This window comes from Olea europaea, unplaced genomic scaffold, assembly GCF_002742605.1.
Source record: "Olea europaea var. sylvestris unplaced genomic scaffold, O_europaea_v1 scaffold69, whole genome shotgun sequence".
In the NCBI taxonomy this organism is placed as follows: domain Eukaryota; kingdom Viridiplantae; phylum Streptophyta; class Magnoliopsida; order Lamiales; family Oleaceae; genus Olea; species Olea europaea.
This window is the reverse complement of record NW_019265290.1, coordinates 1,093,159-1,108,735: the sequence shown is the minus strand read 5'-3', so window position 1 is coordinate 1,108,735 and position 15,577 is coordinate 1,093,159. Positions and strand designations below refer to the sequence as shown.

The 15,577-nt window shown below is 31.5% G+C and overlaps 1 protein-coding gene across 2 annotated transcripts; it reads right to left on the bottom strand.

Moving 5' to 3' along the window:
- Positions 1–2,330: 2,330 nt before the first annotated feature.
- LOC111390590 (beta-glucosidase-like) lies at positions 2,331–9,133 on the bottom strand. Of its 2 annotated transcripts, XM_023015648.1 has the most exons (14): positions 9,075–9,133; positions 6,080–6,273; positions 5,831–5,900; positions 5,672–5,730; positions 5,236–5,311; positions 5,049–5,126; positions 4,771–4,858; positions 4,216–4,525; positions 3,999–4,114; positions 3,575–3,789; positions 3,440–3,471; positions 3,115–3,217; positions 2,907–3,015; positions 2,331–2,805 (listed from the first exon to the last, which is right to left on the bottom strand). In XM_023015648.1, the coding sequence occupies exons 2-14, from the start codon at positions 6,224–6,226 to the stop codon at positions 2,550–2,552; spliced, it is 1,659 nt and encodes a 552-aa protein (XP_022871416.1). In that variant the 5' UTR covers positions 6,227–6,273; positions 9,075–9,133; the 3' UTR covers positions 2,331–2,549. The 2 variants fall into 2 exon arrangements, with proteins under 2 accessions (XP_022871416.1, XP_022871417.1); XM_023015649.1 differs by lacking the exon at positions 9,075–9,133 and having other exon boundaries at positions 6,080–6,279.
- Positions 9,134–15,577: the final 6,444 nt, after the last annotated feature.

Sequence of the window (15,577 nt, the reverse complement as noted above, 5' to 3'; positions counted from 1 at the left end):
AAAGCTTTTCGTCCAAGATTTCGTCCTAAATAATGAATCTTGGGGTAGCAATAGGACAATCTGGAAGAATTCTCCAGTCGAAGGGTTCCATATGAACACACCATTTGTAACATTCATAATGCGAAAGAAGCCATCACAAGAACTGTGAATTTTCCATTACCAAAAATTGGCTCTTTTAAATGGAATATCGAGTTTTATCACGTCCTGATGATCATCTGAGGAAAAAGTTGAAAGAGAGCATGAACACATATATTTTGGTTTATCTTTGAGATAAAAAAACCGCCCTTGTCAAGTTTGATTGATTCTCATGTTTCTATTTGAAGTGAGAATCTTGAGAAATTAAAGATTAGAAGAACGACTGTGAAATGTAATTAAACTGCATAAGGGATTTTACATATCCTGGACAGTATCTCAATGGTAACTTGGCTGCTGCCATTGTAGGTTAAAGAGGTCGGATGGGTTTCAGAGAAAAAGAGAAAAAAAATGAAAAAAGGTTTATCCCTTTGACTTCTCCAGTGACCTCTCACAAAAGAATGGAAAAATTAAGTGTTTCTCTCTCGAAATAACATAAAAATGGTAAAAATTTCAAAAATTAAAATAGAAATACATTACCACAATTAATGGGAATATTGGCAAATACTTAAAAACGTGATTCCTCTAACTTTCTCTTTGGTCTAACCAGTATTTAAGCAGAAAAAAAGGTTAAATCAATGGAGGATTCAACTGTTTAAAGTCTTTATAAGAAAGGAAATGATGTATACATAACGAAAGCCGTGTATTACCAATAGCAGCTGGAAAATATTTGGAGTAAATTATGTCCTCGAATCCTAACCTTTATATCCTTTTTTTCCCACTTTTATTTCTCAACAATTCCATTCTCAATCTTTTTATAAATTAATAACCATTTTTTTTGTTTTAAAATTGTCGTTAAATGAAGATATAAAGTCGATATTACGGTTAAAATTTGATAAAGATATGAAATACATACGATTTAGACTGTTTTTTTTTTTTTTTTTTTTTGAAAAAGAAATTAAGGTCTATCTCAAGTTGAGAATGATAATATCTTACTAGAATATGACCAGAGTTTGAATTTCATTTGGAGGAAGGATGGGTTTTCTTTTCTTTTCTTTTTTTTCATTTTTTCTTTTTAATAAATTTTAAAAACGAAAAAAAAAATGTTCATCGTGTTACCCTCCCAAACTACCTAATTCTTCAACCATCACCTCCTTCATCGACGCACCATTCATGAGCAATCCCTAACCACCGTCGTGGTCCCCAATTGGTCCTAATCAATTTCAATCTATCTATTCTATTTATATAAAAGCAAAAAATAAAAAATCAAACACACTAAAATCCCAACCAATATTGCCTTCACTTTATTGCAATTCAACTTGTTCATGATCTGATTCTAGGCTTTGATTCCAACTATTATATATTTGTTGTCTTGGTGATTGGTGTTACCATCTTATAGTGTTGAAATAATGGTTGATTGATCTTTTGTGTCTTGGATGAATTCCTTGTTCAATTATTGTTTTGGTATTATTGCATAATAATATTGGACGATATGCCAAAGGTGCGGGTTTGACGGTGTTTATCGTGGTTGTTTGATGAAGAAGTTGAACATTTTTGTGTTTTTTTTAATGGGTGGCACTATACTTTTTATTTGCTATACCATATTTTAATTGCATTTAAGACCCTCAAACTTTGCTTATTGTAGTATTTATATCCTTAACTTTTTACTTATTTTATACTTTCACTAATTAACATATATCATCCTTGATGATGATTTCTATCAAAATATTCCATTCATTAATTATAGATATCAAGAATGACATCAAGCCACACCAAAATCCACCTTTCTTGTGCCAAATGGACATCATTTAAATGAACTCGACAATGGTTTGGATTGAAACAAAAACAAACAAGCCGTAACTTCAGCCAAAAAAAAAAAAAAAAACACTTAAATATTACATAATTCAGAGGGATCATCTGAGGAAATGGTAATAAGAACGTAAAGCCATATTTAGGTAATAATCTAATTTATTGTTGGGAAGCGAATCTATATATTGATGACTTCACCATCTTTTTAGAAGTTTTGCATTAGTTGCATTACAAGCCATACGGGAACATTGACAGCGATGATGATGATTAATATGATAGTTTAACAACATAATATCCAAAGGATTTTTCCAGTCTAGAATTGAATTAAATTAGGAGGGCAATCTGTAGTTTATTTTATTCGTTTTACAGTTTTTTCGCTGTCCCTTTAGAGCCATCAGGCATAACACATATTTCATGAAATTAAAGAGAACGGGAAGAACAGATATATACACTAAATAGAACTGGAACACGGCAGTCCCAAATTTTTTATTTCACAGATGAAGACAATCAACACGAGAGTTTAGCTTGAAACCTCATTGGCCAGCTCCTTTTATTTGAACACAACAGTGCAAGTTGAAACACAAAAAAGACAAGAAGGAAACAAACTAAAGGCAACAGTTGCAACAATGCATTATTCAACAAGGACGCACTAATTTTTATAAGCTTAATTAGTTGCTTCTAAGCCTTTTACGACGTTCTTCAGGTTTTTCAGCTTCTTTCTCTGAGGGAATATCAGCCTTCTTGCTGAGGAAATTCCTCCACCATACAGCTGAGTTCTTTGGCAACCTTGTATAACGGCCATTATCGTAGTGTACATAAATAATACCAAATCTGACACTATATCCCGCGGCCCATTCAAAATTATCAAACAAAGACCATATGAAGTAACCCTTCACCTTTACTCCATCTTTTCCATTTGTGCCGCTGAAAAGGAAAAGCAAAATCATGCATGAATTGAGTTAACAAAATGTAGTGGATACATTCATAATTAATTAATTTGGACAACGAATTAAATTATTCAGTACTATATTGCTTTCTTGAGCTGGCAAAGATGTTCTTGGTGATAGTGAATCCTTATCTCATCTGACAGAGCCTGTGTACAATTTACGGACTTATCGTTCACTTCATCCACCCCTACACGAATCGTGAAGAATTATTTCCGCCAAATTAAATTTGTACATACCTTTTTATATAATTGTAATTGGTATATTAATAAATTACACAAGTACTTACCATTCTCCGTAATATAAATGATCGGATCGTTATATCTTTTCTTCATATCCACCATGAGCTTGTAAATTCCCCATGGAACTATGTACAACCAATCAGAACCAGCCTAAACAAAAGAAGAAGATTCTATTTACTTTATATATTATTAGCTTAACAAGCAACAAATTACGCCATAGGAAGTATTGTAATTCTTCGTGGCCATTATATTAGACACGACAATGCATTTCTATAAATTGTTGAAGTTGTACTCCTGCAAGCTTTTAGAATATAATCCAATCTTTTTTTCGTTTTCTTTTTTTGGAGGAAAGGCCAAGAGTTAAAGGCATACCTTCGCACCAATTGGCACCTTATTACGTTCAGCTAAAAAGGGAACAGGAGTAATTAGTATCATGTTCCATATATTGTCTAATTAACTTGTGAAGATAAACCTTACAAGTCTACACAAAAAGGTCTTAATACTTACTTGAAGGCACAACATGTGAATCGGTGAGATAACTTTCAGTTGTTGGCTTTGTTGTATCATTGGAGGCATAAGTAGCCGTGTAATAGTTTATACCTAAAAAGTCATAGGATCCTTTCACTAGCTTCTCCTCTTTTTCTGTAAATTTTGGAAGACGGTCACCTACATTTTTTATCATACTTTCTGGGTAGTCTCCAGTTACTAACGGTTCTACAAACCTTCAAAAAGACAAAAATTGAGAAAGAAAATTGAGAATTATTTAATTTGTGTTTGTTGAATATTAAAAAAAAAAAAAAAAACATATCCGCACTCTCTAATTGTTTAAACTTTTAGATACAGTCATTCAATACAATCAGCATGAAAATCATAAAAAAGGTGCAACGATAAATTACTAAGTAATTTGGATGATTGCTGTCAAGATATTTACCATCCAAGCATAAAATCATTCCCCCTAGTAGCAGCATCTTGATCTTCTTGAGAGTCAGTAAGAGGCTCATACCACTGAATGCAATTTGTCATCCCTATCGTACCTCCTTGACTTTCCTGTACGTACAAAAGTATCTTTGTGTAAACTATATATTTAAAAGTATTATATAAACATGTATATATGCTTAAAATTACTGATGAAATTATTATGTGGAAACCTGATATTTTCTCCTATATATATCCACCGCATAAGCATGAGAAAGGATCAAATGGTGTGCAACAATATATGGTTCTCTCCCGGGATCTCCATACTTGCGAGCAATTTGAGATCTGACTGCACATCTGTGAAGAATGGAATGCTTTTTAGCCTCTCCTGTAGTAGTTGGAGCTTTACCACGATGAGGGGGGAAAGTGCCAATTGCATATCCAGAAAAACTAAAGGACCAAGGCTCATTCAGTGTGATCCAATGTTTCACTCGATCACCGAATTCCCAGAAGCAAACACCAGCAAATTCACAAAAATCCTTCCTATATTATAGAAACACAAAATGGCACGATATATCAAAAAATGTGGTAAAAATTGTTAAGCTGGTAGTTTAATCTTTATAAAAGATAGTCCACTGTTGTCGTAAAACTGCAATCTATTTTTTCTTTAAATAAAAATGTCGTCTTTTCTCTTCACTAATGTTAGGGTAAATAATAGATTCACTCTGTAAGTTTCTTAAATATCTTAACAGTAATTGTGCCATGTGATGCAAGATTGAGTTACTTACACAATTTTATCACTTAGGAAACCACCATACTCATCTTCCAAACATTGGGGAACATCCCAATGAAAGATAGTTGCGTATGGCTCAATGCCTGCACAAAAAATGAAATTGAAATAATGTGAGAAAATTAATAATATCTTCAGTATATTTACATGTAAAATGAAAATGATTGCAGACAAGCATATATATCGAATGTAGAAATGTAATTCAAATTGTGAATTATGCAAGTATAATGTGTTAAAGAAACAATAAATACAAGAATTATGTAGTTAACTCGAAACCTGCAGCCAAGAGTGCATCAATGAGATCATTGTAGAATTGGATTCCTTCTTTGGATACACCAGTACATAATCTCCCTCCTAATACAACAAGATGGAATGAAAGTTGAAATAATACTTTGATTTGCATATAATAGAACATCACAATATGATGCACAAGTTTTATCTTTCTAAGTTTGAACTAACGTGCCTGGTAAGATTCTAGTCCATGCAATCGAAAATCTGTATGAATTGAAACCCATTTTCTTCATCAATGCCACATCATCCTGCAAATTATTCAATATGATCAATAAAACATGAATGGAAATGTTCTAGAGTAGAAAAAATCATCTTGTGTAGTTTTATGAGTAAATGGAAATAGGAAATTAACAAGTAAGAAACTTTTCATTTAAATTAAGCAAAATGAAGGTAAGATTAGAATTGTATTTAATTTCTTTATAACATTTGTGTCCATGTTCAGTACAAAGTGACAATAGGTTTTAGTGGAGACAACGAAAAAGGTTTAATTCATTAAACTTGTCTGCAGCGATAGACAATAGAATTTAGTTTCATATACTTTTTTTTGTCATTTAATTTAATCCAATGTGCCAAGCGTAACACCATAACGAAAATTGTGGGAAGTTTACCCGGAACATATTATAGTGATCAATGGCAACACAGCCATTGCTACCGTCGGAAATACCACCTGCCAATCCAATAAATTGACATGTAAAACACAGATATACGTGATTTTGTGTCTTATATTATATATAAACACACGAGAAGATTGAAAAACGGGAAGATACCAGGTTGTTTCTGTGTGAAAACATCCCAATTACTCAGGCCTTTACCTCCTGCATTCCATCCACCTTCAATCTGCATAATTATAAGACCCAGAAAAAAAAATTATGCAAAAGTGAGAACAGAAGCAAATTACAAGAGTACTTGTTCTTCTATAAATGAAATCACGAGAGTATAACAAGTGTTTTGAGTCATTATATTAGAACTCAAATACTCATACACTTAGCAAACAAATATGTATGTGGCACATATACCTGATAAGCTGAAGTCGCAGCACCAAATGCAAAACCAGGGGGAAAATCAGAGCGCGTGATCTTGCTTTGGGTGTAATTGCCTACCTGACCATTGACTGGAGATTCGTCGGGGCTAGTAATGATCAGTAAGTTGTTTTGGGCATCCATTGCTAAAAATGAAGATTTCGGTGCACTTCAGAGTAGTGTAAGTTAGCCTATTTGTAGGAAATTCTGATCAGTAAAGGACGCATGCAATAATGAAACTGCTTCTTTGTCATACATTTTACACCATGGGGTAGTTGGATAATAATATTCAAATGGGACCTGTTTATTTTATATTTTTTGGTTGATCATTTAATTTTGATGATGTATCATTTGAACACTATGCATAACATGTTTTCATAGAATAGACATGTATATAGAAATTCAAGATAAATACAAATCTATTACATTGGTCTAATTTTCATTGTATGTTAGGAAAAATTGCTGTATCAGTTGGAAATGTACACGTTCCATTGCAATCATCAACTTTTAACAGGGATATTCAAGAACCCACTGGCTCTAGTAATCATCAGGAAGTTGATTTTGATATCCATATTCATAAATGAAGATTTAGGTACACTTTGGAGTAGTGTAAGTTGGCCTATTTAGAGGGAATCCTGATTGGAAAAGTGCACGTTCCAGAATCAAATTATTTATTTATCTTAAATTTTACCATTAAGTAGTTGGATAATAATATTCAGATGGGACGAATTCTTTTTTTTTTTTTTTTTTTTTCGGTTCGTTTGATAATTAAATTTTGATGTGATGCCATTTGAAACAAATCTTGTCCCAGTTGGAGAAAAATTGAGTATATTTTATTGATTTGAATTGATGTACAATAGGTATTTTATACAAGAGGAAGAGAACAAATCTATATAACAATGGCAACTTTCCTTATAACTAATACTTTTATTTAAGGGCCCCCGGGGCATATTTCAGTGATACAAAGGATAGGAGTGAGGTAGTCTCAGTCTTGTTGACAGTCGCAGTGTGACTGTTCGATTCCTGGGATATGGAATTGGACTTTTTGTAGACACTAGTGTACATACAAACTCTTGTTCCCTGGTCTGCTCAAGTACATTCTGCGATTTACCTTTCTCATGATACTCCAGAGGCAGTGCGGTGGGGGTCCTCTAGGTTGGAGTTCAACCTTTAATACTTTTATTTAAGGAAATTATAGAAAATCAAATACAGAAAATCAAGAGAGAATCAAGGAATAATTAGTTAGGATATTGATTCTTAACAATTTTCACAAGAGAATTGTAACACCTCAAATTAGGGTGAACATGGTTCGGTTTGGATGGTTTGAGACAAATTTTCAAACCAAACCATTTAAAGAGTTTTGAAATTTTTCCAAACTAAATCAAACTACTTCGATTTCTAAACCAAGCAAATCCAAACCATTTTTTCGGTTTGGTTCAATTTAAAACCACTGTTTAACAAAAAAAAATAATATATATCAAATAAATTAAATCATAAATATTACTCTAAAATTTCATGTTAAAATATAAATTGTATTATTAAAAAAATTACAAATCAAAGTTATATAATTATAATCATTATAATGCAACAACATGATATAAATATTTTAAACTCTTAGTCGATACCAATGGCGTTCATTGCAAGTGTAACACATGATTCATTTTCTTCATAAATATAAAATATATTACATAAATTTATTGATTATAGTTAAATAATATTAAATAAATTGAATAAAAAAATTCAAATACAATAGTACCTATCTACTATGACTTTTTGTGAATCATTCAAAATTTCTACTAAATCTAAATATTGGTGAATTACTTTAAGGAAGACCGACAAACTGATAATTATTAAAACAAATCAACATAATTACCAATAAAAATATAAAAGTAATTACCAAAAAAAATAAATTGGTAATCTGACTTGAATTTGAACAAAATTTGAGAAAATTATTAGAAGAAAATGAAATGTGCACGTTTGAATTAAAATCTAGATTTTATTGTCTACTCAATTGTAATGGAGAATCAATAAATGTGGTTTAGTATTAGTTGTTCAACACTTTACCCAATTTGAGAGTTTTACATTCACAATTTTGATAACTCATGAACATTTGGATATGATTAATTAATTAATTGAGATGTATAATTGTCGAATTGAGTTTATGTTTAATATAAACGTATTTTTTTAACTAAAATGTGTTAAGTTTTAATTGAGTTAAATAAAATTTAGACTAATTTATTTTCAGATTTTTTTGGTAAATGGTTTGACGGTTTGAAACGGTCTTCAGAGATTGAAACATAAATCAAACCACTTTGAAGCGATTTGATTTGGTTGAAAACCAAAACGTTGACAGATCCACTTGGAATCAAACCAACCATTTTGTTTCGATTTTACGGTTTAACGGTTTAGTTGTTCAACCCTACCTCGAATTTTCATAAATCATGGAGTGTTACAAAAAACTTACTTCTCTTTATATTAAATGGGGAACGATAAAATTAAATTTCCTTAAAATAAAATAATTGAGACATTCATAAATTTAAACTAAAATATGAAAATTGTATATAAAAAAATAATCAGCTAATTAACTAAATAGCAGGTCTTTAATCAAACTAAACTAATAAATTAAAGAATTAAAAAAAAACATAATATTCATTTTTCTTCAATCCACTGGCAGCTCACATTACCATTCTTCCACAAATCCAATCAACACAAACTAACCTATGAAATTTTTGTAAGAATGGGTATTTAAAATGCAGTAAGTTACATGCAGTTTTCTTACCCAATTATATAAAAATAAAATTTACACTTCATACCATTCTTCTCTTATGGAGTGTATTGGTAACCAAGAAACACACCCATCTTAGATCATATTCAATTCTCGAAAAATTTCATATCTCTTTATAAAGAACCGAAAGATCCACTGACAATTCATGCATATATAATTAAATTTAAAAATATACGAAAACAAATCACATACACAAAAATATCTTACCTTTACAAATCAAAAGAAGTTTTGAGATAAGATGTAAATTCTTGACCGTTTAACGTAAGACCTCTTTTTTCTGTCTCCACTGTGTGTATAAATTTTTTTAGTGGTGAATGATGGCAATTTTATCCGGTATTTATAACTAAAAGAAATTGAGTTTTGGTACAATTAGAACTGGGGTCATGAGTAGAGATTGGACAGGAAATAGGTTTCAATTTATAGGTTATGTTATTATCATGATTATGCTTCTAACCAATCCTAATATGACACGCGCAGAAATGATGTATGAATTCAAAGTAATAGAATTTGTATTGTATTTAAATACATAGTTTCTAGTCATATAGTAAAGCAGTTGTTACACTTGGCTGCAAAAGGATGGAATAGTCGGGTTCTATAAGTAAAGTGTGATATGATTTGACTTTACGTATCCATCCTACTGCAAAACGGGAATGTATCTATTTAGTAGTTTATATTAGGGTTGGACAAATCTCTCGAACCGAACCGATCGAATTGAACCAAACCCGACGGGTCTTGTCAAATTAAATACCCGAACGGATATCTGAATTGAGAACCGATGGGTACGGTTCGGTTCTCGGTTCTAGACCAAGAACCGAATAAGAACCGAATCTTTCTATTTTTTTATATTGAGTAAATCAAATTATTTTAATTTTAATTATTTCTTAACAAATTAACAATTTCTAAATCCAAATTTTTGGCCCAATAATTTGTTTCATTTCTAATTTTTTAATTTTTTGCCCCATTACCCATTTTATTGTTTTATTTCTTAGCCCAACAAGATCCAATCAACTAAATAACTCTAAATATTTACACTAAAGTGCATAACGTTGTCTCGACTCTCGCACTCACTATCGCAGCCTCGCTGACATTTCAAAATCTATACAATCGTCGGCCGATACTGTGACTTCCAATCGAAGCTGTGACCTCCGTTGACCGAATCTTTGATCGTAGCGATCATTTGAATAAGGTAGTTTACTAGTTTATGGCATTCCAAAACCATTGAATGTATCATTAGTTGTATTTATATAATGTTGTTATAAATGTAAAAAATTTAATTATAGTACAGAACCGAACCGAACCGAACCGAACCGAACGAAACCGAAGCCGAACGGTTCCATAATTATATTTGGACCCGATGGTTCCATTTACTAGATACCCGAAAATTTTGGTTTGGTTCGGTTCTAAAGAGAATCGAACCGAACCGACCCGCGCCCACCCCTAGTTTATATAAGAATTTTGATTGAATTCATCCAAAGCACGCGTGGCTATCTCCAATTTAATAAAATATTAAAAAATAACAATTTCTTTACACATCAATATCTAAGGTTTAATGTATCTAAATTAACTTTTTTTTCAAATCCATGATGAGTCATTTAATATGTGCTATCTAGCGAGTCTAGTATAGGTATACTAAAACTTGCTCTATTAAGATCCAATTATTTGACCCATTTCACATGAAAATTAATACTATTCCACTTTAGTTCCTCAACTTAAAAAAATAAAATAAAATAAAATAAATTCCACTATCTAATGTAAACTAATTTTATTCTAGATTTTTTTTGGAGCTTTTACAATCTCCACTCTCGAAAAGAATTTCGTACTCGAACTTATATGTGCTTGGGTCCCCAGTTGCCAAATTTTGAGTTAAAGCAAAAATTCTAGCATTCCCTCTCTTTTTTTGTTCATCATCTTTCTTTGAGGGGTCTTGTTTACAGTTTTTAGAAATATGATTTATTTTGCTGTATCGATAGCACACACGTTTTCCAAACAGACATTCATCCCTATGCATCATGTTGCACTTTAAATAGAACGAAACGTCATGTCCAAAATTTGATCGGATGTTAACTTTCTTGTCCTGTCCTTCTCATTTCTCTTTGTTGGATCCATTCCATTTTCGCTTTTTTAAAGGCTCAGTACCTAGCTAAAAAGTTTGGTCAATCTCTAATCTGTTTGAGATTGTCTGGGCAGTTCGCAAAACCCGACTATAGGTGGTGAATCGGTGGGATGCCATCATTCCCCCAATCTCAGGACGAAGTCTTAGTTCGAACCTCTTTACTTCTTTGCCTCTATGTCTATTAGGTGTGGTGCATACCTAGAGAGTTGTTTGAATTGTCTATCGTATTCCTCAAGCTTCATTTTCCCCTGTTTAAGTTGAAGAAACTTTGCCTCCTTTTGATCTTTCAAGGCTTGTGGAAAGTATTTTTCCATTTTTATTTGAATTGTGTCCAAGTCAAAGCACATTATTGTATTTCAGCTCAAGTGCACGAGACAGACTCCCACCAATGGCCTCCTGCATCAACCAACATGAACTCTATACATAATACTTTCTGAGCATCATTGCATGAGAGATGTTTGAAGATTCGCTCCATTCCTCTTATCCATTATTCAGTTGCCAATAAATCTGCTTTGCAATCGAACATTGGGGATTTGTAGCAACGGAAATATTCAACAAATGAGCTGGTGTTGTTAGCATATACATTCTGGGAGACAACCTGTGCTTGTTGTCTACCCAGATCTTGTACATTCTTCAACAAATCCTTGATGGCCATAATATATTTTGTTGTTGTCTCAATATTTTCTTAACATAAATAAGCTCCCTCTTGGCCCCCATTACTTTAATTTTTATGTTTTCTCTCTCTTATTTTCAACTACACAATCTACTATAAAATAATATTACACATAAATTGAAAACTTTTTCCACTTTTTCAACCACCCATCTTCCAAAAGAAATACTATTTCGTCAATTAAAATTTGAAATAATAGGGGCAAAACAGGGGTTAAATTTTTATTTTAGAAATATTGCATAAAACACATAATAATAATAATAATAATAATAATAATAATAATAATAATAATAATAATAATAATAATAATAATAATGGTGAAAACATTAAAATTTTCAAATCTTTACATTTAGTATATTATTTCCAAAAAAATAAAATAAAATTTTCTTAAATAAGTAAATAATATCTATTTCTAGGGCTGTTCGATAGTGATTATAAGAATCGATTTTTTGATCGTTAAAGAGAAAAGTGGGTCTACCTGTGAGTGACGAAATAAAAAATGACTGTTGAAATAGTGAAAAATGGTCAAAATTTGATTTTTTGAGGCGAAAAATTGCTACCAAACGAAGGCTAATCCAAAGGGAAAAATTAATTTTTTGGGATAAAAAATTGCTAATCTTTATGAGTCTTAAGAATCTTCTTTGATGGAGTCTTATCATCCGAAGTAATGCATGACTTAACCAAATCAATGAAGTTTTTCTGGCTTGAATTGTTGCTCGGGGTCCTCTTCCAGCTCTGGTTCGATTTCTTCCTCTGGGTCCTCATAGGCTCCTCCACTTGGTCATAATCAGGCTCCTCCTCTGACTCTAACTCTAGCTCGAGTTCAAGTTCAAGTTTAGGCTCAAATTCTGGCTGTGGCTCTCGTTGTTTATGGTTTCATAAGATTATAATATCCTCACGCTATTCCCTAAAATCAATTATATCCCATTCTTCTCATAAATATAGCCTATAATCCATATTCCTTATGAAATAGGCCATGTTTCTCCACTGAGACCGTATATTGCTTATAAGAAGGTATGTAAAGAGGATTGTCCCCTCATTATATTTGAAAGATCCTACTCGTTCCTACTTAAATATAAAATCTTCAACATGCTCAACAAATATTCGCTCCCACGGGCGAAGCTAAGAATTTTGTTCAGTGCGGACAAAATTTAATCAAGGTCGAATTTTTCGATTATGGATTTAATGATATTACGATAATACTAAAAATAACATAGAGACAACACTAATAAGATAATCATCTTCTTCCTTATTCTAGGATTTGTAGCAAGTTGTGCAACATCAAAATCTATCTTATTCGATATCTCCACATCAACATTTTCTACGAAATATTTTCTTTTAAAGAATCTCTACATTAACACTTCACACTAAAATAAACTACAAATGACAATTAAATACTAATTAATAAGAAAAGAACTACTATTTTTTACAAATTGATAGAACACCATAAAATCATCACTAATTGACAGAAATCAAAATTTCAAGAATCCATCACAAATATTACCAATATTCAACATTTACATAATCAAAATCCCTAATATTAAATAGAAAAATCACATTATCAAGAAAGTTTTTGTTGCAAATTTGAGGGCCCAAGAAAATGTGGGTTTTAGGAAAGAAATGAACTTTGAAAATATTTCAAAACAAGGGCAAATTAAAAAAAAAAAAATTTCTTGCTGAGGGGAAAGAGTGAGAAAATGTCGCCATGGACTTGGAATTGGGGTAAATTAGTGTATAGGCTGAACAATAAATAAATGAAAAACATACTTCAAAAAAAAGGTGGGGGCGAGGGAATGGGGGGTGGGGGGATAAAAATTGGATTGACCATGGGCTTGGGCCAAAAGTCCAGTGTGGGCATTTGCCCACACTGGACAGTACATGACTCCGTCCATGTTCACTTCTATCTCACTTCATAATTTATATAGTTCCCGATAGCCATTTAAGCATGATATATGTTGAGCTATTCATAATCATCCTAGTTGTTGTCAAGTTATAACCATGCACAAACATATATAAATTGAATTATGTTTGTTAGCAACAAAACTATTTTATTCTAATCTCTGATAAACAATTCATATAAAATGTCGGAAAAAAATTCAACTAATAAATTATGCGAAGTAAACATGCTTGTACGTTTCATAAGAGAACTCATAATCATGCTAAAATAATGAAATTTCATTTCATACTTTAGATCAATCGAAGAGTGGTCGAATAGTGAGCATCGCATGCCAATAATTACGTGTTTGAGACTTTAAAATTTTTACATTGTCCTTAAACTTAAAATGTTTATCAAAATGAATAAAGGGTTCTTTGGAAGCAAACCTAGCTGCAGAAGAGTCATTCGGAACCTGTAGGATTGATGCAAATGGCTTTTGTGCACTCTTCTCAATGTGAGATAGGCTCAGACTGCCAAAAACCACAGTATCATAAGTCTTTCGATCTTGATTGAGCATTGTCAGCCCTTATATGGGAAAATCGATGGTGAAAATGAACTCGAGTTAGCTTGATGAATATTCAAGTCAAAAGTTGTTGAGGGGATCTAGCCAGAATCGATCGGAGCAAAATTATGATTTTCCACACCTTCAAGCAGAATTTCATGCTATTTCGCAGTGTGGTGCGTTTCTCGAGAGAAGCACCAGAGTGGTGCCTTTTTCGATCGATTGAGAGGATGGAGAAGTGGTCAATGTCATCGATTCTGCCAACCTTTGAAACAAAATTCTTTAATTTTCACATTCATTTTCAATTATACATCCATACGATAAAAAATTTTACACGTAAACTTAAAAATCTTTTCTTACTTTTTAACTGCACATTTTCCAAAAAATTACTATTCAAAACAAATTTTTTCAAAAACTAATAACTATCAAATAGATTTATTTATAATAAAAAACTTGAATGGATCTTAATCAAACACGTGTTGTAATATCCAAAGATAGGGTTTCCAACGTTTTTGTTAGCATTAAAGTTTTAAACCTAACAATATACATAGTCACTCTTATAAACCCAATTCTCATTTAATTTATTTTTTATAAGAAAAACTTGATTAGTTCGCAAACACAGGTGTTACAATAACTTATAATTAGGTTTTATAATATCTTTGTTAGAATTTAAGCTTTCGACTTAACAATACGTTGCCAATGATTATGGGTAAAAGACATCCTGTCTCCAAACTTCGATCAGTGTTACAAAACGGTCCGTAGACTTCAATTTGTTTTCAAATTGTCTTTGAACTTTAAAATGACGGAGTTTCATACGCTTCAAATAGTTTGCTGACGTAGAGCCTCTTAGTTGTTAGCCATTTTAAATTAGTCCCCAAACTTTTTACCCACGTTTCAGAATGGTCTCTATACTTCAATTTATATGTGCAAAATGATGATCTTATATCCTTCAAATTAAATCTTAATGATTTCAATGATTTTGCTTGAAATTTCGATATTCTTTAAATTCTTGTCTTAATAAATATGGGACTTAATAATTGATTACTTTTATGATATATAAAATAGGCTCAGGAAATATAGTGATAGAGGAAAATAAACAAATATTGAAATGAAGAAATAATTTTATTCAAATATAAAAATTAATATTACAAAATTCAAATAAAAATTTGAAATACAAGATTGAAATTTGAAAACTTAAGAAAATTTAAGAATACATAAGCCCAGGAGATATAGTGATAGAGGAAAATAACTAAATGTTGAAACGAAGAAATAATTTTATTAAAATATAAAAATTAATATTACAAGATTGAAATTTGAAAATTTAAGAATACAATGTTTTTTTTTTTTTCAAACTTTCTTGAATCTGATTTATCTCCCGCTAAATTACACTTTGAATTCTTGAACTCTAGATTTGAAATTTTCTTCAATTCTTGAAAGGAATCTTGTAGGATAATAATTTATATTCAACTTTTTCTTCCACTTTGATTTG